The 27,230-nt window shown below is 45.4% G+C and overlaps 1 protein-coding gene across 1 annotated transcript in view; it reads right to left on the minus strand.

Annotated features, from left to right (window-relative positions):
* LOC138953122 (dynein axonemal heavy chain 6-like) overlaps positions 1-27,230 on the minus strand; it is a 141,426-nt gene that overhangs the window by 63,079 nt on the left and 51,117 nt on the right. The window contains exons 37-56 of the mRNA XM_070324913.1: positions 24,918-25,095; positions 24,263-24,505; positions 23,541-23,783; positions 22,759-22,947; positions 15,122-15,244; positions 14,416-14,671; positions 13,643-13,823; positions 12,567-12,805; positions 11,989-12,261; positions 11,164-11,516; positions 10,295-10,423; positions 7,551-7,639; positions 5,981-6,200; positions 4,964-5,134; positions 4,598-4,762; positions 4,014-4,103; positions 3,312-3,509; positions 1,740-2,105; positions 997-1,287; positions 365-585 (exon numbers count right to left, since the gene is read on the minus strand). Coding sequence (XP_070181014.1) covers positions 365-585; positions 997-1,287; positions 1,740-2,105; positions 3,312-3,509; positions 4,014-4,103; positions 4,598-4,762; positions 4,964-5,134; positions 5,981-6,200; positions 7,551-7,639; positions 10,295-10,423; positions 11,164-11,516; positions 11,989-12,261; positions 12,567-12,805; positions 13,643-13,823; positions 14,416-14,671; positions 15,122-15,244; positions 22,759-22,947; positions 23,541-23,783; positions 24,263-24,505; positions 24,918-25,095 — 4,218 coding nt within the window. The remainder of the gene's footprint in view (positions 1-364; positions 586-996; positions 1,288-1,739; positions 2,106-3,311; positions 3,510-4,013; positions 4,104-4,597; positions 4,763-4,963; positions 5,135-5,980; positions 6,201-7,550; positions 7,640-10,294; positions 10,424-11,163; positions 11,517-11,988; positions 12,262-12,566; positions 12,806-13,642; positions 13,824-14,415; positions 14,672-15,121; positions 15,245-22,758; positions 22,948-23,540; positions 23,784-24,262; positions 24,506-24,917; positions 25,096-27,230) is intronic.

Consider the following 27,230-nt stretch of genomic DNA (forward strand, 5'->3'; position numbering starts at 1 on the left):
AGAACTTGGCTCACAGAGAGATTGGTCAGCCTGTCAGGCAAAGCAGTTGATAGCAGTTGTATTTGTAAAGGGAAATTTGTCAAGCAAAATGTCATCCATTTGGTCTGACCGACAGCTCATTCAGTACCTGGTATTTTCAGCTGTCAACTAATACATAACCAAAAGTTTCCAATCAAAACCCAATCCTTACAGGACTTTTGGAGGCTTGCCGATTCCATTCCAAATATTTGTAGCTTTCAACTGATACATTACCAATAATGTCAAAATGGGAATTGCATAGGAGACAGCATCATTCAATGTGTGTCTTTGAATGATTCATTCTGTGCAGGAGGCAGAGTTATACACTATGCCCTGCAGGACTGACCTGAGCTCAGAGATGGACGCTTTGTCCAGCGTCTCCAGGGACATGATGGCTTGCTGCAGGGCCGGCAGGACAGAGGCCAGGTCGTTGTGACACTCGTCGGCAAAGTTCTGCACGATCTGCGTCTCCTTCTTCATGAGGTCCTCCTCGCTCTCCACGATCTGACGCACCTGCTCCACCGCCTCCTGGTCCTTCTCCAGCTGCTGCAGCAACTGCTCTGTGTCCTGTGAAAATGGGAGTTAGGGTTAGACTTTTGTGTCTTGGTTACAATGGAAGTTAGGGTCAGACTTGTGGAACAAACTGTGAAATGTCATTTCAGCATCACTTTTCCATCCTCAGAATACCCTGTTCTTTTGCGTCTGTTATTACAGCTGGTATACTCCACCCCCAGTCACATTTATTCACTGGTTCACTCACGGTTTCCACACCCAAGCATCCAACTTGCACTTCTACCAGCTAGGCATGGAGGACAACATTAGCAGTTACCGTTCATTTCCTATGTCCTAACACACAAACCAAATCAATTTACAAAATTAAAGATGTCACACATCATTTTCAGATTCAATAAATGTTGCAAATTGAGAATGAAAATGTTGTCCATTGAATGTTGCACACTCACAAAAGCACACACTGACCTTGGCTTTCTGCACAATAACTGGACCCAGTCCCAGCAGTTCCTCTTGCATGTCCCCCACCATGTTGTAAGCGTCGGACAGGGTGGACAGGCCGATCTGCAGGCGCTGTCTGTTGGAGACAAAGTCGCGCTTGTTGTCGCGCAGCATGCGAGCGTAGAGGCGGATGAGTTCCATGTAGCTGCTGGGTGTGGCGTAGAGGTGGCGGCGCACCTCCGCCCAGTAGCGCACGCCTGTCTCTACCACACTCTTGTGCATGTCCACGCAGATCTGAGCCACACGCTCCTTCAGCTCCTGTAGGGAGTCAGTGTTAAGCTTCATTAGTGCTTATTCATTCATTCATTCATTCATTCATTCATTTATTTATTCATTCATCTATTCATTTCTCTTTTTATGCATTTATGCATCCATCCATTCATCATCATCATCATTCCGACACAGATCTACAGCACAGATAAATCAGTCACCACAGATAAAACAGTCACCAGCAAAAGTCTTCCGTCACCATTACACTTTTGTGCATGGAGTCAATGTTTGGCTTCCTTAGAAATTTCATTCATTCATTCATTCATTCTCTCATTCATCTATCCATCATCATTGTGAATATTACTCTGATAAAGATTTAAAGCACAGAGCCAATACAGCTCTCCCGTCTCTACTACACTCTTATGCACATCCTCACAGGTCTGAGCCACATGCTACTTTCATTTCCATCTTATAACCCAGCCAGTAACCTCAGTACCTACCTCAATGTCGTACTCAGGGTCAGCGATGAACTCGGTGTTGCTGAAGAACACTTTGGCAACGCTCAGCATGGCTTCCTCCGACCACTCGTCGTACCAGTCGATGGTGCAGCAGTTGATGAGTGCCGGGTTCATTCGGCACCGTTGGCGGAACTTGTCACCGGCAGGGCTCATGGTGAGCACCACATGCAGGTGCTGACGGACCCGCTGGATGAAGAACTGGTAAACAGCGGCCCGAGTGTCTGGAACGTCAGCGGCGTTGGCGTCTGCCTTGAGGTCCATAGTGATTCCGTCCAGCTCCTCGTTGTCAAAGAGGTCTGGAACCTCGCCTGAGTTCAGGATGCAGTTGATGTCCTCCAAGAAAGCTTCCTGAAGTGCAGAGATGATACAACATTTTTGAAACAGAAAGCTCCAAGAAAGCCTGGCCTAGCAGCCTCACCACAAACGTCTAGTATCATTTGGTTGGGAAGTAACGGCATAAATGAAGTATTAACAAGAAGGGCAAAGCCCATACGACTCACATGCTTTACACATTTTTCCTACCAAAATACATGTGACCTTGACCCAAGGTCAAGGTCATCCAAGGTCATGCAACACAAAGCTGTTAATTCAAGACACAGGAAGTACAATGGTGCTTATTGGCTCTTTCTACCATGAGATATGGTCACTTTTAGTGGTTCACTACTTTATTTTGGTCACATTTCATAAGGGTCAAAGTGACCTTGACCTTGATCATATGTGACCAAATGTGTCTCATGATGAAAGCATAACATGTGCCCCACATAATTTTTAGGTTTGAAACAGTTATCTTCCATAGTTCAGGGTCAAGGTCACTTCAAAATATGTATACAATCCAACTTTGAAGAGCTCCTGTGACCTTGACCTTGAAGCAAGGTAAACCAAACTGGTATCAAAAGATGGGGCTTACTTTGCCCTATATATCATATATAGGTGAGGTATTGAATCTCAAAAACTTCAGAGAAAATGGGAAAAATGGGAAAAATAGCTGTTTTTTAGGCAACATATATGGCCCCTGCGACCTTGACCTTGAAGCAAGGTCAAGATGCTATGTATGTTTTTTGGGGCCTTGTCATCATACACCATCTTGCCAAATTTGGTACTGATAGACTGAATAGTGTCCAAGAAATATCCAACGTTAAATTTTTCCGGACGGACGGACGGACGACTCGGGTGAGTACATAGACTCACTTTTGCTTCGCATGTGAGTCCAAAAAAAAGGATAAACTGATCATAATCAATAAAGATCCTCACCATATAAATCACAAAAAAACTTAAGGCAAGCACAGTGATACCCGTAATGAGAGAGGACCCTTGGGACCGGCAAGAAGAGTCCCTCACATGCAAGTGTCCTCTCGAGACAGGATACTATGGTCAGCATTACTGGTCAATTGATAACAGGTGTTTTTTTTAATCAGAGATATCTTCTCTTATAACAGGACTCACATTTAAAGTGCTGTCCTCCCTCCCCAGAAGGCCTCACGTCACAGGTACTAATGTATCCAATCCAAAACAGCACCCAAAAAAGAAAAAGCAAACAGTGAACTACACACAGACCTTGACGATGTCCGAGTCGGCCAGGAGGAAGACGGTCTTGACGCCCTTGACCCCGCTCTGAATAAAGATGGCCTTGAGGTCCTCCCTGAACTCGGTCAGGTCGTAGCTCTTGTGCAGCTTGAGGCGCATGATCTCGCACAGCGCGATGTAGCTGGCCAGGTGAACCACTGTCGACTTGCCTGTGCCGTCCAGACCCACCTGGCAACGAGAGATACAGCAACAAACAAACAAAGTTTGGATTAGTGGTCACTTTCATTTCATTCACAATATTCCTCTTTTAATTTCTAGCAGGCATTTTGCCTCTCTTGCAATTTGATTTGCAATATGTTCCTCTATTGTAACAAGGCTTGAGCGTCTCTGGACAGTTTTCTCTGTTATACATCATCTGCCAGCTATACTTCCATAAACCACAAACAATCCTCGTTTTCCTAAGATTTTGCACATATACATGTACACTCCTCAGAGTTCTGTCTACATTCACCCACTCTCCATTCATGCCTGTTGCAAATTTCAACTAAAGGTTCTATACTGTCTCCAGCCGACACTAACTAAAATAAAACACCTCTCAGTCACTTTTACGTGAAACTAGAAGAAACACATTGAGACAGATGCACAATAACTCCTTAGGTAGCATGGTGAAAAGCCGGTGTTTAGCATCTCATTCCTCGTGCATTCCCTCACTCTTCACTCAGACCCACTCACCAGCATCAGATGTCCTCCAGGCTGCCTGAAGACCCTGGCAGCTCTCACAACGTGTTCCACGGCATCACGGAAAAACACCAGCTGGTTCGACTGAAACATGTGATAATTTGATCTTAGTAGTGTACTTATGTTCAATTATGCTTTATGATCGTGTGTTTGTGTTATTGGAAATGCGATGTGGTGCCAAAAGACAAATGTCCATGTTTATGTAAAATAAAAATGGACATTAAAGTTTTCTCATCTTATCTTATCTTAACATAGCCGACACAATGTCTTTATTGTATCAGAAACATTCCCAAATCTTTAAAAAGAAAATCTATCATAGGACGGAGAGCTATCAGCTGTCTTAGTTTCATTTCAATGCAGAGATGTACTCAAGGATTGACTGACAGCCGTGCAAGATCAGATGATATGAACATTGTCTGAGAAACCGTCCTTCTTCAAGAATAGTACAAAAAGCAGTTCTGTGCAGGAGGCGCAAACATTTGTCAAAATGAAGAAACAAACAACTACCAGATATGCATCTTCTGTGTTTTTAAGCCCCACAGTCCCCCATGCAATAACGAGATTAGCAGACGGCAAACCTTTTCACCGAAGTTGTATCTCATGTAGTAGTCCTCAAGAACGCGGGTCAGCTTGGTCTGGTCAATCATGGGACGGTAGATTCTTTGAGCTGATGTCTCCTCCATGTCAAAGAAATCCCCAAACAGGATTCCCTCACTTATCAGCTTGTCTGCGCTCCATCTCACCTGAGAGTGGAGAAAATAAAATCAGATGGTAAACCTCTTTTCAAAAAGCGAGCTGTCACGGAGATGGCCAAGTGCAGTCCAAGCACGTTGAGCATTTGATTTTCATAAAAATCAAGTCACGAAGCCCTAAAATTGGACAAAAAAAGTTAATAATACACCATTTATATCATTACATTTTCAAAGGCAGACAAGTTTTCTCACCTTGAAATAATCATGGAGGTTGTCGGAGAGAATCTCAAAGAAAGTCCTACGGTCCTCAGGACTGACCAGACGGTCGTGGAAGATGCGGGTAGCCTCGTGGGCAAAGAGCTGTGCGCAGTTTTCTTTGCCTATCACCACATTCTCGTTTGCCTGCAGCAAGCCTTGGATAACCTGACATCACCAGTCACCCGTTAGTCAGAAATAGATACAGAAGAAAGTAAAAAGCAGCTAAATAAACTATCGACGACAGCTAACACATGCGATGGTCTAGGGGGCTCAGAGGTGAGGCTGTTACAATATGCGAACAACAGATATCATGTGCACAAACTCTTTCATTTATGAGAATGATAACTGGTGCATCCAGGCCACCGATGGTGGAGCCTGTCAACAACAAACTTTACCACCGGCACTTCATTTGAACAAGGCTGACCTTTCACTTATTAACCATCTCTGAAGCACTACTCAAAAGAAGGCTGAAAATAAGCACAAGCAAAGATTTAACGATAAAATTTGGGAAAGTTCTGTCCATCTAAAACTTGGACAGATCTTGACTATATTTGCTTGTCCATGGGCTGTGTTGAATGGAGAACTACATGACTGGACAACAGCTAGACGGGCGCAATGGCCTAGTGGATAAGATGCCAGCCTCCCATGCTGAAGGTTGAGGGTTCAAATCTCGGCTGTGCTTGGTAGATTTAGGATGGAGATTTTTCCGATCTCCAAGGTCAACTTATGTGCAGACCTGCTAGTACCTTAGCTCCCTTCATGTGTACAAGCAAGCACAAGACCAAGTGCGCACGGAAAAGATCCAGTAATCCATGTCAGAGTCCGGTGGGCTATAGAAACACGAAAAGACCATGCATGCATCCCCCAAAATTGGCGAAATGTCAGGGTACAAATAATGATCATACACTTAAAAACCTACTCCTGCAAAGAACATGAGTGTATGTGGGAATTTCAGCCCATGAACGCAGAAGAAGAAGAAGATACAACAGCTATAGGCCAAGAGGCACCTACCTTGGACAGATCCCTGATGTTGAAGGTGTAGTGAGACTTAGTGGGGGTGGGCAGCATGACGGCCCCCATGCGGTAGTACACAGCGACGGCGGCGGACACCAGGGGGAAGAGGCACTCCAGAACCTCGGGCATGAACTCTCCGTCCTGCAGGAAGCGACCCAGCTGCACCTGGTAGATGTGCTGCAGGGACCGCGTGGACGGCTGAGGCAGTGCCAGTGTGCTGAGAAAAAAGTCACAAATATAATCGAGTGCACAAAGCACAACAATCACCTCTGGAGGCAAAGTCAGTCAAACAGGGTTGAGAATGTTAGAGCTAACTTACTAGCCCTACAAAAACTGCCATGGGTATGCAAAGGTTCCCAAGAGCATACAAGGAGACAGCAGCAGCCAGTCCCTATCACAAACACAACTCTACAATTGATAGGTGTCTAGCCGGCAGACAACTCTGCAGAGACTACTGTAAAGGGTGACACAGTAGTCTCCCTGTCACACACATGCAAAACAAATCAGATATCCTATGTCACTCAAAGCGCATCATATGGAGACTGACAGTTGATGAGATGAGATGAGAATAATAATTTCTTAAAATGTTGCTTGATCACCGAAAAAAAAGGACAAGAGAATATTTAGAATTCAAAAGTTAGGTCAAATAACTTCACAAACAAGTTTGCGCATATACCTGCATAACAAATGTAATCATTAGTTTCACTTCATTTGACATCATTTTTCTCTGCTCGTAATGCTCAGCTGATAGCAACATTCAAATGGCGAAGAGAGTCACAACAGTTGAAGAACAAGTACAGGTCATGCACAAGTGCCTGTCAGAAAATAGTTCAACAGTGCATGCAGGGGCACTAAAACGTAACAAGGCCAAGCTTTGAGTTTGAAATTTCAAAGATGCATTCAGTGATGACAGAATAATGTTGCAAAGAGAGTTTCTCTGTCTGCAGTAATAGCTACGCTCTAGGCAGTTGTGAAACAGGAAATGGATCAGAACAAGTGAACAAGTGAACAGATTTTCTGAGCAAATAGCAGCTGCCAAAACTGACCAAAGACGGTAGCATGCAAACAAGTGCTGCAAGAACATGTGGAAAATATTTTACCAATGGGCCTGTAGTGTAGCCTGCTGAAGGAAGAAAATTAATGTTTGCTGATCATTAGTCATTTGTCAAGACATGTTAACCAGAACATTCAGTTGCATTACTCTATGCTGGTCTGAAGGTTGATAACATTATTAATGAATCTTCACCTAAAATTTACTCAAGGATCCAAGTTCACCTTAGATTAATTAAACACAAGTGAACCTAGCAAATCAAAATGAAAGGTTTTCATGAAGACTGAAAGCTGCAGAAGGTACATATTCTATTTGTTACACATATCAGTACATCAGTGCTTTAACTTAACACTTCATTAGAATACAAGTATATAAATTCAATTTCACCTTATTGCTCACAGTATAAAAAATATCAACCTTGCAAGTAACTCTAGATGTAAGTCCAGTAACAAGCACCGTTCATCAATGAATAAATCAAACAATTTCCCTGCACAACACATACTATAGGGAGCTCACCAGAAGTTTTTCAGCAGTCGGGGACTAATGGGGTTACGCCCGCCACCAGGGGGACCACAGGCTGCAACCACGTTCACATCCAGAATGTCCTGAAGCAAAATGCAATTCACGTGAAGAGTGATCTTGTCTGTGCAATAAAGACTTTTGATAAAGAAAAATCAACAGAAACTATGGCACTCTAAGCCAGATCAAGAAATCAATCCTGAGTATAAGATCATTTATAAGATAGCAAAGAACAACCATGATGTCCACTTTCAGTCATGAAATAAAACATCACAGATCTGGCCAGGATTTTTACATGGGATACAACATCCATCCACTTGGCAGCATACCCTAATTCAACATCAACATGTTTTCTGTGTAGTGCAAATTTTTGTCACAGATTGCAGACCTGTTTACCCTGAAATGAGGCAAGTGGAGCAAGGCCATGCTGAATGTGGAGTTTTGGGGATTCAAAGTGGAGTTTACATGTATAAAACCACGGAGTAAATATATTGCTGTGCAAACTGTAAGAAATTTTAAAAAAAGAGTATTTTCTGACCTTTATTCACTGCTGTTAAGTGTTTGATGAGAAGATAACTTTTTCATCAGTTATCTTCAGATCTAGCTTGAGTTGATAGGGACTTGTAATAGGCACTTTTCATTTTTTTCAGTTGATCAACGATTATGTCGCACATCATGGCTTCTGCCCTCACTGTGCTAGTCTCCAATGAATCGCTATGGCTGTCCTGCGACATCACAAAGAAAGAGCCTATTTCCATTTGTTTCTGTTTGTAGTCAGGTGCACTAGCAAACTGTTTATGGGATGCTGACTGCACGTGGCGAGTGCAGTGGAACAGACCACCGTGCTGGCAGGAAAAGTCCCATTTGTACAGGGAGCAGTGGACAAAAAATTCTCCCTTTCTTGACGCTTGTAGACAAGGGTATTTGTCGTGATAGTTCTTTTTATATTTCTGTGAATGGACAGCAGAAGCACTTTTTTTTTCATTACATGTTTTGCTGGTATTTCCTCAACGTCACTGTCGTCTGTCTTGCAAACGCGCTTTCCTGAAAACGCCATCCTTGAAAAAGAGAAAGATTTTGAAAACGAGGCTGTGATTTTGTTCAACGTACCAGCTGCCCGCTGGGAGTTGATTCGAAACTGACATGCCAGCCGCAGCGTGCGGGCAGAGATCTGATTGGAGCTATTGTTAGACCGCGCTGCGAAAAGTTGACTCAAGTTAGGCTTATGCACTGAACAATCGGTACTTGGCTAAAAACGGAGTTGGGGAATTCGAAATGCGGAGTCTCACTTTGAGCTGCGGAGTTGCGGAGTAAAAAAAAAATGCGGAGAAAATTCCGCTCAATGCGGGGGGTAAACAGGTTTGAGATTGCCTCTAGTGTCTGTTAAGAAATTAATTTATGAAAACATTCCAACTGTGCATTGGAAGCAGTCAGGATGTTGATTGTTGGTACATGTCCAAGTGGAGGGACGGTCTTACACCTGGCCAGATCTGAGAGAGTCAGCAGAACTATTTTCACACGAAGGACTGTGCTACAAAGACTACCGTAAAATCCCTAGCAAATGCCCACCCCCCCTCCGCACAGATTTCGGGTAAAAGTAGGGGGTGGGCGTTTGCTAGGTATACACCCCTTTGCAAGATAAAGTGTCATCACATTTTCACGAGAGAAAAAAAAGTGAAACAACCAAGTGATTTATGCAATTTTGATGAAAAATAAACACACCGGTTGCTTACACAAATAAAGATCAAAGTTCTGTGATAGAAAAAAAAAAGAAGAAGAACACAAGTGACCTTGATTCTTCTAATTCTCAGAATAACGTCAGCACAAACACAGTTTCTTCTCTTGTTTGGAGATCTGGTAGGGTTGATGATACTGGGCTCATTCTAGTCCTTCGAAGTCAACATCATCGTCTTCACTGTCGTCTCCATTCTCAGCTTCTTCTGGAGTATCTCCATTGCCGTAATCGTGAGGCAGGATAGCGCCGATTTCATTTGGAAACCACTGAAGTGTTTCATCATCTTGGGAACCGTCCATGGCGTTTGAAATTGTGCACCTGAGAATGGACGTAATGATCGTTTCAGGTCGTATGTTCTCCCACGCCTTGCTGACCCAGTTGATGACGTCTTGCATTCTAGGCTGCTTGAGGTTGCCAGCAGCTGTCGGTGGTCTTGCTTCTCTCATCCACTCAACCCAGCTGTCTCTGATGTCATCTTTAAAAGGTTTGGTGAAACCGACCCGAATCATCGTGTGGTCCATGTTCATCATATTGGACAGATGGCAGTCATGGCGATGACGAAGTCGCAGAATATTTCGACGGAATTGAAGAAGTTGATCTTTGAAGTCGGCAGGGACCCTTTGGCTGGCAGTGTATGGTTCCTCGTCGAGAAGAAACCGTGTGGCGCAGTTTCCAGCGCTTGAGCCACATGTCTGATGCTACAAAGCCTTGCACATTAAAAGCACCTGCCAATTTTATCGCCTTGTGCTGTAGGTCTTTATTCCTCCCACCACCCCCCCCCTCCCCCCAAAAAAAGGCGAACCATGGAACAGTGTGCACAAATCGTAGATAAAGGAGGCCGACTGTCTTAAAGCAAATTTGTACAAAAAACGGGGTGGGCGTTTGCTAGGTATGGACCCCTCTGCATAACTTTTGGCCAAAAGTGGGGGATGGGCGTTTGCTAGATACTGGGCGTTTGCTAGGGATTTTACGGTAATCACAACTCCAAGGCCGTAAAAGTACTTACCTTCCAGACGAGCTTCTTTGTGTCGTAGAATCCTCCCAGCTCCAGGAACTGTCTGAGCAATTCCAGTGGCGGCTGGGCACCGTACTCCTCTGGTGTTGGCATGTTCAGGTCGTCCACAAACACCATCACCTGCATCAGTCACATAGCAGTCAACAAAGATTTTTAGTTTGCTGTGGCTTCCATTGGAGTATAAGTCAAGTCAAGAAAAAAACGACTGAAATCCCAGCTAATTGCTTGTTGAGTTAAACAAGCTCAAACACTTTGCGTTATAGTTGCACACAAGCCCTTGTCCTAATCAAATCCAACATTTTCATGCTGATCTTAAAGGCATATGTACGCGCTCCCGTGTTTACAAAGTGTAGTTTGCCCATAATCGATGTCAAACGCACCATAAGACCATATAATGACGATATGTCACCATGCGAGGACCATAATACATGCATTACAGCTTGTTCTAGCCTCTGAAAAAGTGAGGATGTCAACAAAGCCGCGGTGTTAGCTCCCTTGCATCAACGTTACATGTGTTGCCAAATCTATAAATAGGACGATCCAGATCAAAATGAAAATTAACATATCTCAACATTGAAGGGGTCCTAGACCACAATATTTTGCAGGGAACTTAATTTAGCATGTCTCCAGCAGTTGGTAAAGCAATTAGCGTGTATAGTCATCGAGTACATATGCCTTTAATTGAAATCATCACACTTATCAAATGTGAGCTTTCGTAGTGCGTATAAAATTCACAGAATCACATACAGTGGAACCTCCATTATAAGACCCCGATTTTCTGTTTGTAAATGCACCGTTTTAAGACTGATTGCCTGAGATTATTTGGGGTATTCAACTCCAATACCAGAAACACGACTCACCCTCCTGCCCTTGGGGGCGCCCATGGAGTCCCTGCCTTTCTTGATAAGCCTGAGCTTGATCTGAGACTGCAGGCGGTGCGAGCTGGTCTGAGCGCTCATCTGGACCACCGTGCTCAGCAGACCCACAGGCGCTCGCGGCTTATCCATCCCCACCATGACATCCAGGCCTTGCTCGTGGCCGCCCTCGCCGAAGCTGGTGAGGGAGCTGATGTTCTCCAGGAGGCTGGACTGCTTCTCCGAGTAATTGAAGACGGTGCCCAGCACGGTGTGGGGCTTGTAGCTGGTGCCCCCTTCCTTTTCCAGTTCCTTCAGCATGTTGGCGATGATGGCCGTTTTGCCCACACCAGAATCACCTGGAGGAGACGAGTTTGGGAGAAATTAAAATACTGTTTGAACCTGCCCTGGTGATCACCTCTTGAAAACAACCACCTGTCCAAAATGACCACACGAAAGTATCCTTGACAAGTTTATTTTCTCTCTATGATTCCCCTTTCCATAATGGACAGCTGTCCATAACGACAATTTTTAGTCAGTCCCTTCAAAGGTCGTTATAGACCAGTTTGACTGTACAGTGAAACCCTCATTTCAAAAACCCTGTTTTTAGAACCACACTGTTTTTAAGACCATAACCCTTTAAAACCCAAATTTTCAGATTTTCTGTTAATGTCACCTGGACATTTCCCCTCGTCTGAAGCTCCCTCCTTTTCAACGCCTGATTTTCTCAGATTTTCATTGCATTAATAAAGAAGAGGGGGGGGGGGGGGTGTTAAAATGCAGTAAAACAAATAGCATGAATCAACTTCATTGTTCTAACTTCCTACTGACCTGTCAGCAGCACAGGGTGTTTGTTGAGCAGCAGCAGGCCGGCCAGGAAAGAGAACCGCACAATATCCACTGTCGGCACGATCTCCGCTTCACGACCTTGACCCTTCTGGTGCTGGGTGGCCATTCCCATGGACTCGCCAATGGTGATGACAGCGCCTTTCTCGATCAGAGATTTGGTGGACGGTACCAGGACGTCCCAGCCCACAAAGTTCCCGGTCTCCATGTCGATGAAGTAGCTGAAGATGCTCTTGTTGCCGGTTGGCAACCTCACACCTTAAGGCATTACAGGTATGAATGATTTGAATACTCTCCACAACCTTATAAAACTAATGAAGATTCCATTTCCCTCGGGTCTGAATATAATGGAAGTTACTTGCAGTTTTCACGCCTTTTTTTTAAGACTCTTCTTTCATTGAGGTTATGTTTGCCATTGATCTTTATTGTGCAAAAGTGTTCACACAGGGGTGTTTCGAAACCCAAGAGAGTCTGCAAAATAATTAGTCAAACAAACTCGGAGACTCTGGAAAACACTTAAGTCATACAAACAACTAACTTTTCAAGTAGACATCCAAACTCACCAACAGGGGGCTCCACTTCAAACATCTCGCGCACAAAGTTGTCAAACTCGTTGCAGATGTCAACATCCACCTCCTGCCTGTCGCCGCCCCGACGGTTGACGGACTCATCCTCATCAGCGTCTTCCTGGCGTCGCAGGATGCCGCCCATGCTCCAGGTGAAGGAGAAGACGAACAGCTTGCCCAGCAGTTGGGTCAGCTGGCTCGGGTGCTTCTCCAGGAAGTACTTCTTGGCCTCACGGCTGTTATGACAGCAAGATGTGTTTACAGTGGAACATCCATTTTAAGACCTCAACAAATCTCAGAAAATCAAGTCTTAAAAAGGTGGGAGTCTACAAATGGAGCTAAATTTACACAAGTAATGGGCGGGGATGTAGCTCAGTCGGTAGCGCGCTGGATTTGTATCCAGTTGGCCATTGTCAGCGTGAGTTCGTCCCCACGTTCGGCGAGAGATTTATTTCTCAGAGTCAACTTTGTGTGCAGACTCTCCTCGGTGTCCGAACACCCCCGTGTGTACACGCAAGCACAAGACCAAGTGCGCACGAAAAAGATCCTGTAATCCATGTCAGAGTTCGGTGGGTTATAGAAACACGAAAATACCCAGCATGCTTCCTCCGAAAGCGGCGTATGGCGGGGTAAAAACGGTCATACACGTAAAAGCCGTGGGAGTTTCAGCCCATGAACGAACAAACAAACAAACACAAGTAATGAATGTAAAATGTAAAATGTAAAAAAAATCAAGGTCTTAAAGGAGGGTTCCAGTGAAGTGGCCTCCAACCCTAATTAATATGACAGGGCGGTGAACCGGTTAGTTCATATACGTGAGCTTCAAATCCACACAAAATGATATGACAACATTTTAGAAGTCATCTCTGAAGTTTCAGAATAGTAAAGTTTTCAAGTCTCTTGAATATCAGTGCCTGCATGTTTCAATCTGCTTTTCTGTGAGTGTGTTATCATCTATATGTCATGTCCTTCCATCTTTTAGACAACTTATAACTATAACTTACAGGAGCTATTAATCTTCCTCAAATCTAGCATACAAGACTTGAAAAATGTGTTCATCACTTCAAACATACCTGGACTTGCTTCCAAAGGCAGTTTCACTCACACCCTCTTCTTCCTTCAATTTTGTTGTGCGCTTTCGTGAAGCCCGCTTGGTGCGTGAGGAGCGACCTGAAGGGCCTCGGGAGGAACTGCGGCTGGAACGTCCATCTTGATCGGGGGTCTGGGCCTGCAAGCTTGTGCTCTCTTCTTTATCTAAAACGCAGAAACAATGCTGTCAATATCTTGCCTAAAACCACTGTGAAGCTTGTGCTCTCTTCTTTGTCTGCAACGCAGAAACAATGCTGTAAATATCTTTCCTAAAACCACTGTGTAGTATGGTGAAAGGGATTTGCTGTTTAAAAAATGACTGCAGTGTTATACTTAGAGCACTGCCACATTCAATGATTCAGCTTTGTATGAGAAGATAACGTACAGGTAAAAATGTGACTCTACGTCTCTGAAGAACCAAAACAGGAACAGTTAGCACACTGAGAAGACAGAGAAGACTTCCTTCTCACATTCTCAAGAGCATTTCGCTGACAGTATTCCAGTGTCCAGTACAAATTAAGTCATCAAGTGTTCTCAGTTAGAAATATTTCTTCAACAATTTTAGCAGAAAACGGTCCTTTGGTATTTTCAAAACCTGGAACGCAAAATCCAAGAATAAACTCACAGAATGCCTTGAAACATCACACTTTTCTGGCCCACCCGTACCTTTCCAAAGCAACGTAGACCTAGACAAACAAGATTCTTGCTGAAACAAAACACACAGTTTCCCTAAGATCACATGCAGTGATGACCTCACCAGCACTGCCGAAGCCGCCATTATCCTTCAAAAAGCTGATGTAGGCGTTGAGGACGTTGCAGAGGGTGGCAATGACGCTCATCTCCGGCACCGGCAGGAAGAGGAAGCGAGAGTGTTTGCGCATGAAACGCACACCCTTGTCGATGGCGTGGAAGAAGAGAGCCTGCAGGTGGTTCTTGCCGCTCTCGGGCATTTCTCTGGGCAGGCGGTTCAGCCACGTCTTCACAAAGGGGCGCCAGCCCAGGTCCACTGGGTCCTGAGAAAGGTAAAGCAAATCTGATACAATCACCACCATTCATGAAATATCGCTGAGAGACACTAGTTTTACAACTGTTTATAATGTATCAAGTTCATAAGTGAGAAACATTAGTTTTGCAACTGCAACAGTTTATAAATCATTACAATTTTAACAAGTTACTAATCAGCTTACAGCTAACAGCTAAACAGCTGAATTACACTGTGAAGTGTGAACAAGGTTTATAGTACTTAATGTCACTGACCTGTAACTCAAACCAAATTCACTGTCAATGACCCACTGACTAAAAGCCATCCCATGCAGGTGGAACATTAACACATCAATTTTAGCCAAGTAATAAAATGGGTCAAACCATTTGAATGAAAAGGTTGGTGTAGAGGAGCTTGTGGCATGTAAATGCCACACAAATTCCTGCATCCATTTCAAAGAAAATATTGAAGGAGGCCTCACCATGTAGACCATGGCACATCTGCTGATGGTGGCCGGACTGGCCTGCGACAGGTTGTCCACTTCAAACAGCAGTCTCATCCCCGGTGACAGCGAGATACGTTCACCGCTCGCCAGGCACAGCACCTAAACATATACAACATTCATCCTTTCATTAATGACTACATTGTTACTTTTCAGTACTGACAAGACCAACTTCAAAGAGTATAAAACTTTGAATTTTACAGTAGTAGCACGATTCATGCAAAAAAGAGAATTTATGCAACAGATCATGACCGTACACTATTTCTCTGCCGTCTGCTCCTGGAGCAGACGATTTTGTTGTGGAGCAACCCGGATGACACGGGGTGGGGTAAACAGGATGATGGGTAAATTCTAAATATAGCCCACAACCATCCTGACTGTAGACAGTGGCAGCCGAAATATTTGCTGAGCTTTTAAGGAGAGAAAAGCGACAATAATCCCGGCGAGTATCATTGGTTTTTTTTAAGCTTTTCGATATGTGTTGATATCGTACCGCATGGGATTTCAATTGAAGTAAAAAACTTCGTGAGAGTGGTAGTTATAGTGTGCAAAGGCTTCGTGTACTACTCAGCAAGTGCAACAGGTCTGACCTACTTTGGAAGCACGTGGGTATTGGTTCCTTTGTCAAGATGGTTAAACGTGCCACAGTAATGTTTGTCGGACACTCGCATGCACGAAGGCTTGGGGAATTCGTTCAGCGTGGTGGGGGGAACGGAACGGAAGGAGTGTCTGCGAGAGCTTTAATGTTGAGCGAGCTTCGGTGCATTTCTACGGCGTGGGTGGGGCACGAGTCAAGGATTTGACAACCCCCGCCTTCGTTCGGAAAGTGCGCCGGGTGAAGCCAGACACTCTTGTTGTCATGATTGGCGACAACGATCGTGTGCATTTATGCGATGTGGAAGAGTTGTCGTCGGGCATAGTGGCGTCGGCCTCCTATTTCCACCATGCGCTGGGCGTTCCCCGAGTTTGTGTGACACAACTGTTACCTAGATGTACGAACGACCGATCATGCGTACTGTATGACAGGAAGGCTTTTCTTGCCAATGCCGAGATGAAAACCCTGATCAAAGACATAGATTATATGCATTTTGTTCAGTTTGATTTTGCACGTTTTGAACATGAAAACCCACTGCGTTTCGCTACACTGTCCAAGTACTACAGGGATGGCGTGCACTTGACTGATGAGGGCTACTACAAAATGTACAAAATTTTTCCGATCTGTTGTCATTCGAGCTGTTGCAGCTCTGAGTGCAGAATGAATTATATGTGAAAACCGATCCTCAGGGACGTGCCGATGAACTGGCAATGCACGTCAGTCGTAGTGGGAGGTGATGCTGAATGTGCCTTGGTATATATGTGTTTAAATGCTTTGTTTTATTGATGACTGTTGTGAGACAGTTGTGTTAATTGGTTGAGGGGGCCAGTAACTAAGCCCACAGATACACCAGTGATTGGTACACGGTTGAGAGCGCATATCTGCCCTTGGATACACCAGTACAATATATTATAATAGAGTTTTGTTAATTGGTTGAGAGGACCAGTAACTAAGCCCTCAGATATACCAGTGATTGGTACACGGTTGAGAGCGCATATCTGCCCTTGGATACACCAGTACAATATATATTATAATAGAGTTTTGTTAATTGGTTGAGAGGACCAGTAACTAAGCCCTCAGATACACCAGTGATTGGTACACGGTTGAGAGCGCGTATCTGCACTTGGATACACCGGTACAATATCATAATAGACGGTTGAGAGGGCTGCTATGATGGAGTGCTATGCCCTTAGATACACCAGTATATCATATTAACAGGGTTGAGAGGGCTTCTAGGCCCTTAGATACACCAGTACGTCATGATATTAATATGTGTAACAGGGTTGAGAGGGCCACTAGGCCCTTAGATACACCATTATGTGACAGTTGTGTTAATTGGTTGAGAGGGCCAGTAACTAAGCCCTCAGATATACCAGTGATTGGTACACGGTTGAGAGCGCATATCTGCCCTTGGATACACCAGTACAATAGTATAATAGAGTTGAGAGGGCTGCTATGATGGAGTGCTATGCCCTTAGATACACCAGTATATCATATTAACAGGGTTGAGAGGGCTTCTAGGCCCTTAGATACACCAGTACGTCATGATATTAATATGTGTAACAGGGTTGAGAGGGCCACTAGGCCCTTAGATACACCATTATGTGATAATTGCCTAGTTGAGAGGGCCAATAGGCCCTCAGATACACCAGCAAGTAGTGGGATTACTATCTTTGGTTACAGCAATAGGTGGTGCCAATACAATGGCGTCATAGAGGAAGCAGTACCGTCGCCTCCTTGACAATAAGGATGGGTTGTTACACCCGCGTCTGGGCGAATTATCACCACACTTTATTCAGCTAACGATCAATTCTCTCCACAGTGGTGATTGGTGCTGTTTTCCTGCCAAACACGCAAAAGTCTGGATGGACTATCAATAATTATTATAAAATCAAATGGTAGACACCTACCCATATACATAATGTTATGCTGTGCAGACCACTGACTGACCATGCCTCCGGTGAGAACTAGAGCGGTGCCTAAGCGCTTTGCAGATGCGCTAGTTAGTGCCCGTGGACGACCAGCCAAGCAAGGAAGGCAGAGAGGTGCGTCCACAAGCACCACAGCTGTGGGGGCCGCAGAGGCTGCACCAGCCTCCACTGTCCTGTCCGACCAACGCTTGGCAGCAGGTTTCGAGGTGGTGATGGCACAGCTTCAAGCCATGCAACAGACAAACATTCAGCTGGCGGCTCGTATGGAGGCGGTGGAGAAGGTACAGGCGGCACCCACAGCAATGGATGGATCCCCTGCAGGAGTCGCACAGCCTGGTCCGTCCAACAGTGAACAACACCAGGACGCTGTTGTGCACAATGTGCTCATCACTGTCCTCCGGACGGTAACAGGTGAGCCTGGGGTGACCCATGTCCCAGTGGACTTGCACATTCATGATAAATTGAAGCATGCGATTTGGCAAGGCCAGTTTGTGGAGTTTGCGGATTTGCTCCACCAGGACGCTGACCCAGAGTACACACTGTCCATGGACACCTCAGGCCAACCAAGCCTCACCCTAGCCCAAAAATCCAAACAGAAGAAATTGTCCTTTACAAAATGGGGTGAGGCCTGGAACCTTTTTTCAGCATGTTTTGACGCAGCAGCCCAGCCAGACCTGTGCACAGACTGGTTTCGCTAAACACTACGAAGTGGTCTCCAGTCTGTTCCACAAGGGACATGACTGGGACTTCTATGACAGAAGTTTTAGAACCATGCTAGAAAAGGGGCTTGTGAAGTGGGGGGACAAGAATTTTGACCTGGCTTTTGAAGCCAAACAAAGGGAAGGGCAACCTGGGGGGCAACACGTTAAAAAACAGGGAAAATCCGGATACGCAGGACCTTCGTGGGTCCCCAAGGGCCATTGTACCTTTTTTCATAAATTTGGATCCTGCAAATTCAGTGACAATTGTCGCTATTCCCATGCCTGCGTGAATTGCGCTGGGCCCCATTCAGCGAAGTCTTGCCCTGAAAACCAGTCCTTTCGCGGTCAGAAGTCCGACCGGTATCACAAAGTTAACAACCGGCCCACTTCCACCGCAGGCCCCAAACGACAGTAATGAGTTCGCGTCCCTACCAACCCCTGTCAGCTTTTCGGCCTTCTCCAGATGGCTTCAAGGCTATGATCCACATAAAACTCTGTTCCTAGTCAATGGTTTCAAACAGGGATTTGACATTAACTTTGCCGGAATACCATGTTGTACAGAGGTTCAAAACCTTAAGTCTGCTAACGAGCGGCCAGAAATAGTGGATTGTTATATTCAAAAAGAACTAGCAGCGGGGAGAATAACAGGCCCATTTTCAACAAATCCTTTTTCCATTTTTCAAATGTCACCATTGGGGGTAGTTCCAAAAAAGCAGCCTGGCGACTACAGGGTCATACATCACCTGTCTTACCCAGAAGGTCAGTCCATTAATGACGGCATTGATCCATCTTTTACTTCCATAAGTTATGCAACAATAGAAGATGCAATAAAACTTGTTAAAGATGCAGGAACAAATTGCCACATGGCAAAGACCGATATTAAGTCTGCTTTCAGGATCATTCCGGTGAGCCCTGACTGTTACCCTCTATTCTGTTTTTGTTGGAAAGGTGAAATCTATATAGACAGATGCTTGCAAATGGGTTGTTCCGCTTCCTGTCAGATTTTTGAAACATTCAGTTGTGCTTTACAGTGGGTGGCTGGTAGTAAACTAGGTATTGACAAGATTACCCACATATTAGATGATTTTTTCATTGTGAATGCATCCCGGGATGGTTGCAGGAAAGACTTGGAGTCGTTTACAGATATGTGCAAAGACATAAAGGTGCCTCTAGCTGCTGTTTGGCAAGGCGTTAAGTGCCTCATCCATTAGTCTGTACCGAAGAGTTTGGCAGCTTTTCAGGATTTTCATAACTGAAAGTAATATCCTTTGGGAATTTCCAGTAAGCGAGCAAACTGTCCTGCTGTTCATTGCATATCTCTATCAAAAAGGCTACGCACCTGCGACAATTTCTTCCATGATTTCCGCGCTGAGTTATGCGCACAAGTTATCAAGTGTGTCTGATCCGACGTCATCTTACATAGTCCGTAAGTCGATGAAAACAGCACATAAACTTAAACCCGCAAACGACAGTCGTCTTCCTATTACTGAAGAGATCCTAGAACAGCTAGTGAAAACCAGTAGACAAGCCTTTCAAAATATTTATCTCACATATCTTTACCCATCCATGTTTTTGTTGGCTTTTCATGCTTTCCTACGGGTCTGGGAAATAACAGATTCAGGTCACACACTTGCTTTCTCCGATGTGACCTTAACGGATGACTCAATTCTTATTTCCTTCAGATCTGCTAAGCACTCAGCCGGTAAGCATCAAGAAGCCTTTGTAACAACAGTTGCTAATCCACTCATATGCCCCGTACAAGCTCTAAAAGAATACATAGTGAAAAGAGGGCGCATGCCCGGACAGCTGTTCATGCTTAATGGTCGTTCATTACTAAGGAGGGATTTTGTTACCACACTAAAAGCAATGTTGAACATTGCCGGAATTCCAGCTGACCGATTTAATTCACACAGTTTTAGAATAGGAGCAGCTACATCGAGCGCAGCAAAAGGCGCCTCAGACGCGCAGATTCGCAAGCGGGGACGGTGGCAATCGGATGCTTTCAAAAGGTATATTCGCTTACCTTAAACAATTTAGGGAGTAAACTGCAGATAAGATTGCTGGTCACAGTTTTAGGTAAGCATTCAGTCAATCACAAAAAGTCCTCATCCAGGAGGTTGGCCTGGTTTTGGGGCCTATGTCGAGGAAGCTGAGTCCAAAAAATTAGATACATAATTCAGTCAACAGTGGAAGTTCTTATCCAGGAGGTTGACCTGGGTAGGGACCTACATTGAAGATTGAAGTTGATAGATAAACCAGGTTACAGAGGGCAGGCGGCTGGCAGGCATGGAGGTGGCCATACGCTGTCAGCCTCGGTTAACTTAGGTAATAATAGCAAGTCGTTCAGGTATAACTTTTCGCATCATAACCAAAGTATGGGGGTTGCCCATGCTTAGATGCTGTGCACGGGATCTGGTGTGGGGTTGCTGTGTAATCTCTTTTAAGTTGTATTAGAGATACCACAGTTGTGGCGGTCAACGCCCACACTGGTCATATTTTGTATATCAAGAACGGTTTTATTCATGTGATGTTATGATGTCATTATATAGGCAGCATGAATGACTGAGGGTGATTTGATTATGTCATTATCTAGTCAGCATGAATGACCGATTCTTTTATGAATACATGAGAGTGTTAAAATGTGAAGATTTGTGTTTGTGGTCACCTGCTTGATCACGTGAAATGTTGTTTATTTGATAAGTTTTGTTGGTGGTCCCGCTTGAACGTGAGAGTAAGTTGTACAATGTTACTGTGTGTGTGTGTTTGGTAACCCTTGTACAGCGGGACCACCTTATTTTGTCATGTATACATATTTTCATCCACTCTGGCGCTTTATTAAATAAAGTGCCCATTTCAATCTCAACTTTGGTCTGGTCTTAGTGTGTTGCATAAATGATTTTATGTGAGCTTGTGAACATAAAGAGAATTTATGCAACAGATCATGACCGTACACTATTTCTCTGCCGTCTGCTCCTGGAGCAGACGATTTTGTTGTGGAGCAACCCGGATAACACGGGGTGGGGTAAACAGGATGATGGGTAAATTCTAAATATAGCCCACAACCATCCTGACTGTAGACAGTGGCAGCCGAAATATTTGCTGACCCGCCTTCCTCCCCCTTTGTTAACTCCACCTTGTAACAAATAATGTATTCTTGAACGTGGCGGTCAACGCCCACACTGGTCATATTTTGTATATCAAGAACGGTTTTATTCATGTGATGTTATGATGTCATTATATAGGCAGCATGAATGACTGAGGGTGATTTGATTATGCCATTATCTAGTCAGCATGAATGACTGATTCTTTTATGAATACATGAGAGTGTTAAAATGTGAAGATTTGTGTTTGTGGTCACCTGCATGACCACGTGAAATGTTGTTTATTTGATAAGTTTTGTTGGTGGTCCCGCTTGAACGTGAGAGTAAGTTGTACAATGTTACTGTGTGTGTGTGTTTGGTAACCCTTGTACAGCGGGACCACCTTATTTTGTCATGTATACATATTTTCATCCACTCTGGCGCTTTATTAAATAAAGTGCCCATTTCAATCTCAACTTTGGTCTGGTCTTAGTGTGTTGCATAAATGATTTTATGTGAGCTTGTGAACATAAAGAACATTGCCGTCTTTGAAGCACAGAAAGTTATGTAAAAAAAAAAAAAAGCAAACTTCTTGCCATAAAGCCACCCCGAGACTAAAATGCTCTGAAACACTAAAGACAAAGAAGAAACCCATACACCAAATACCCTCTCCCACTCACTCAAACACCCTCTTCCACACACTTTTCAACATCCCTAAACACCCTCTCCCACACACCAACTTCCAAACACCTTCTCCCATACATCCCAACACCCTATCCCTCACACCCCCTCTCATAAATTCAAATACCCTCTTCCACACTCCCTCTCCCACTCCCTCAAACTCTGTCCCACACCCTCTCTGATATATCCAATACCCTCACCAACACACCCTGTCCCACACTCTCTGCCCCACACCCTCTGCCTCACACCCTCTCCCACACACCCTCTGCCTCACACTCTCTGCCTCACCCTCTCCCACACACCCTCTGCCTCACACCCTCTCCCACACACCCTCTCCCACACACCCTCTGCCTCACACTCTCTGCCCCACACCCTCTGCCACACACCCTCTCCCACACACCCTCTGCCTCACACCCTCTCCCACACACCCTCTGCCTCACACCCTCTGCCTCACACTCTCTGCCCCACACCCTCTGCCTCACACCCTCTGCCTCACACTCTCTGCCACACACCCTCTGCCTCACACCCTCTGCCTCACACTCTCTGCCACACACCCTCTGCCACACACCCTCTGCCTCACACCCTCTGCCTCACACCCTCTCCCACACACCCTCTCCCACACCCTCACCTTGGAGTCATCGAGTACAGTGTTGAGGTTCTCCACCCACAGCGTGTCGACGGGTCCGTCCAGCACGATCCAGCGCCAGTCTGTGATGGGGCCGTCGGACAGGTCTCTGCGCTCCCCCTCCACCTCAAAGGCTGACACTGTGCCGTCGTCGTCGTCGTGTGAGGGTGTGGTCTCCGATTTGTGGGTAGTCTAATATCAAAATACAAAACAAAATGGTTTTTTTTTTAAAACAAATAAAGAGAGAGCAAGAAAGAGACTAACAACCAAGCTCCATTCCACACTCTGCCCTGAGAAAACTTCTTTATGTGCCAGCACCACAAGCTCCATTCCACACTCTGCCCTGAGAAAACTTCTTTATGTGCCAGCACCACAAGCTCAAATTCTTTCCCTGCTTAAAAGGTTGATTTTGGAATTGAGCATATCAGACATTATACACAATTACACACCAATAAATCTCCATTATTTTTCTGGCTGTCGAGGAAGACCGATTTATGGCATTGCAACTGCAGACTTTGGAGTGAATACTGTCATTTGTCAGAGACATTTGTTCTGAGAGTATTCGAGATGGAAACTCAGAGGATAGTTTCACAACAGAGCAGCAAACTTTTCTGAACAACATACTACCTAGTTATTTTTCACTTGAATTCTCAGTAACATTGTGTTATCTTAACACCCCTCATGCAAACACTGGTCATCCTCACAGTTCTGCGCTGCTACAAAGAGAACTGTGATCTGTTTGTCCATCAGATCCCCCATGATATTGAATACATTTCATCACTCACCGCTGTCAAGTGTGTAGCGGTGGACACGTCAGTCATGGTTGAGAGAGGACGCGCAGCCCTGCCATCATCACCCATAGAGGGAATCGGAGATGCAGTATCCTTGGCAAATCGGCGTGTCGCCGTGGCGATGAGACCGTCTGACCACTCGAAGGTGTGTGGGTCAGTCTCGCCGTACAGCTCTCCCAACTTGACGCACTTTGGGTTGACCACAAAGGTTTCCACGTGCCCTTTCTTGCCTCGATTCTGTACAGAGGAGAAAACAAAAACTGAATGATTAACGTGGCATTGCACGGTATTTGTAGCTCATAGTGGAAGCATTGAAGTCAATGGCGAATCATAGTCAAAAAAAGACTGCAGACATTCATAAAGAAAAGATTTGCTGTGAGAATGTTCTGGCAAAAATGTAGAACAAATAAGAAGATAATTGAGTAGAATTTTGTTCTGTTTCCTTTTGTTTTCTATATGTGTGCAGTTCTAGGTGCGAGAACGTCTACATAAAAAATGGCCAGAGACCTTAACAATTCAAACTCAGCCCAAAATCAACTAAAAAAAGTGCCACTTCAAACAAAGTGCCACACACTTTTTTCTCCCTCAAGGCACACAAAATGGCCAGAGACTGTACAAATTCAAACTCAACCCAAACCAACTACAAAAACATGCCACTTCAAACAAATAGAGTGCCGCACACTTTTTTCCCCTCAAAGCACACAAAAATACATTACCATGAAGATGCTCTGGCGCTTGGTCTCCAGGTCGTGTTTGGCGCCGTCCTGCGGCTGCAGCATGGGGAGCAGGATGAGGGCCTTCTGCAGGATGCTGCGAACGGCTGTCTTCCCCCCGCCCGTAGGCCCCACCAGCATGACGCCGTGACGCACCAACACCTGGCTGTGCAGCTGGCGCACCTTTTCAATCTGGGACGGCCAGTGCTGCAGGCCCAGGTCACGAATCGACATAGAAATAGCTTTCTGTGAAAGAAACGAAAAACTGAACTCTAGTATCTTCAAAAGACGGACTATTGGCTGGTTCTGTGAGGTGGAGGAATTAGAAGGGTCACACATATAATATTCACCTAAAATTGTGAGTAACACAACAGGAAAATCATAAACACTATTCTCTGTGACATGCGACATAGTTAGTACCAACATCAAGCCTACGAAAATACTTTTTGGTATGAACCTGAAAAAAACCTGTTTATTAAAAGATGTTCAATATACCATACTTAAAATATAATGCAAACGAAAGTTTAAAAACTTAAAACAAAACAAAAAAAATTGGGTGAGCGTCACTGCAACTGATGTTCTTGTATGCAAATCAAACAGAGTGAATCTACTTGCCACAACCAAAACAACAGTACCAATCGCTTTACAACAAACTTACTTCCAGAGCGCCTTGGTCCTGTTCAGGGGGAGTGACACCAGGGAAAAGATCGGCCAGAATGCTCTCAAAGAGAGGTACATCCTCGGCAAGATACTTGGGCAAGTTGGCGTCACGCAGAGAGTGAATCAGAACATGCGACTCATCCTCGTCCGACAGTTGTTTCACGATCACACCGTCTCTGTTCAAAAGAAAATGTCAAAAGTTTAGATGGTACTTATTATATAGACTGTCAACATGTCCTCATCTCAATCGACAAACCAAAACATCATCGTCACTTTCCTTGTGGTGTCAGTAGCAAACACTACAGCTTTACAGTACGGAAAGATAAATCGAAAATTTCAAAACTAAATTTTCATTTAATTAATATACTTACTCAACTCACATAAATGGCATTAACTTCAGTTCATTGCTAAGATATTGAAGTAGTACTCGACCCTGGTAAGGGGGGAAGTAACTCCCTAAGAAAAACAATCCGTAGTCAAGGACGGGAGTCACCTCCCCTACCGGTAACCCGCACATGCGCGGTCCTGCTACCGGCCGTCATTCCCCCACGGAAACACACACCTGTAACACATATAATGTTAGCGGGGATGGATGGGAGGGTATAAACGATGTGAGTTGAGTAAGTATATTAATTAAATGAAAATTTAGTTTTGAAATTTTCGATTCAATCACATATTCTTACCTCAACTCACATAAATGGCAGATTGCACATAAAGGCGGTGGGATACTCACATTAATCTCTTGGAAGTATCTGGCCTGCGGCAACCATAGCTGGGAGGCAGTTGGTACCATCCAGATGAGTGCTGGCAATGCCCCGGAGGTAGTAGCTGAGGAAGACATCATGAGTCGTCCAGTATGCAGCTTTGAGGACGTCTGACATCCTTCCAGACTTGAGGACAGCTAAGGAAGTTGCCCACGCTCAAGCCTCGTGCGTACGAGGTGATCGAGGAGGAAGGACTGACTGCCCCCCCCCCTTTTTGTGTCTGCCACCACTGATAAGCATGCCTTATAAGTGTGGAAGACCATCTGGAAAGCGTGGTTTTTGCAAAGTCTTTATTTCGGGCTGAAATGATCGAAATAAACAACAACTTCGGAGCTGATGCTCGAAACGGAGCGGTGCGCGACAAGTAAGCCTTAAGCGCGCGTACCGGGCAGTTAGAAAAATCCGGATCGCCGGGGGCTAAAAAATGTCCCGGAGAGGCCGAATGGAAATGATCGGTGAAAGTGGACCAGGTTTTTGATTCTTGGCGAGAAAATCGGGACGGACACGCAGTGAAACCGAGCCGTCTCTTCCGAAAGTGATATCCCGGTCTAGGCCTGAGAGGCCGTGGATCTCACTGCCCCTCCGCGCGGGAGCGAGCAGTATGAGCATGAGAGTTTTGCGCGTAAGGTCAGAGAGACTAGCGTCTTGTAAAGGTTCAAAAGCACTAGAACGGAGAAATTCGAGTACTAGAAGAACGCCCCAAGCCGGGACAGAAGTTCTCTCCGTTGCAGAACTGAGGGCCGCGCCCTTTAGCACACTCGCGATAACTCCCCCGAGGGAGATGGAGCGTCCAAGTTGCTTAAAAGTAACAGAGATGGCTGAGCGGCGAGCGCGCAAAGCGGACGCGGCGCGTCCCCGAGCGGAGAGCCATGCCAGATGGTTTGCGACCTGCATTGATCGCAGGGCGACCGGGACAACATTGTTAGCCGCAAACCATCGGGTCCAAGCCAGCCAGTGTGACTAGTAGACAGAGGAGGTGGCCTGTGAGCCTTCTGGCCTAAGTCCAAAAGCGAAAACGGAGGCGCCTGAGCACCCCGGTGATCTCCGAACCCTTTCCAGGCGTGAGGATCCAGGCCCTCGGGGCGATGTGCAGAGTCCCCGTTCTGGGCTGGAAAAGCTCCCCTCGCCGGCGGCCGAGCGGGATTGGCGGGCCGCTGGTGAGCCGCATGGGGTCCGGGAACTAATGCTGACTGGGCCAGCGCGGTGCCACGAGAAGGAGATGAAGCCGCTCCAAGACGGCTTTAGGCTGAACCCTTCCGATGAGTGGAGTGGGAGGGAAGGCGTAAGCCTCTAGCCCTGCCCAGCCGATCGTCATCGCGTCGATCTGCCAAGCTTCCGGGCCCGGAAACAGACACAACGATCGGGAGGCGACGTGAAAATCTCGTGGCGAAAAGGACGACCATCGGACGCTCTACCTGCGCCCAAAGAAGGAGGAGCGCCTGATGGGTGATGGTCCACTCCGTGTGGAGGATCTGGAAGGAACGGCTGATGACGTCGGCAAGGACGTTCAGGCAGCCGGGCAGATAGCGAGCCGAGATCAGGATCTA

Source organism: Littorina saxatilis, linkage group LG17 (assembly GCF_037325665.1).
Source record: "Littorina saxatilis isolate snail1 linkage group LG17, US_GU_Lsax_2.0, whole genome shotgun sequence".
Lineage (NCBI taxonomy): Eukaryota > Metazoa > Mollusca > Gastropoda > Littorinimorpha > Littorinidae > Littorina > Littorina saxatilis.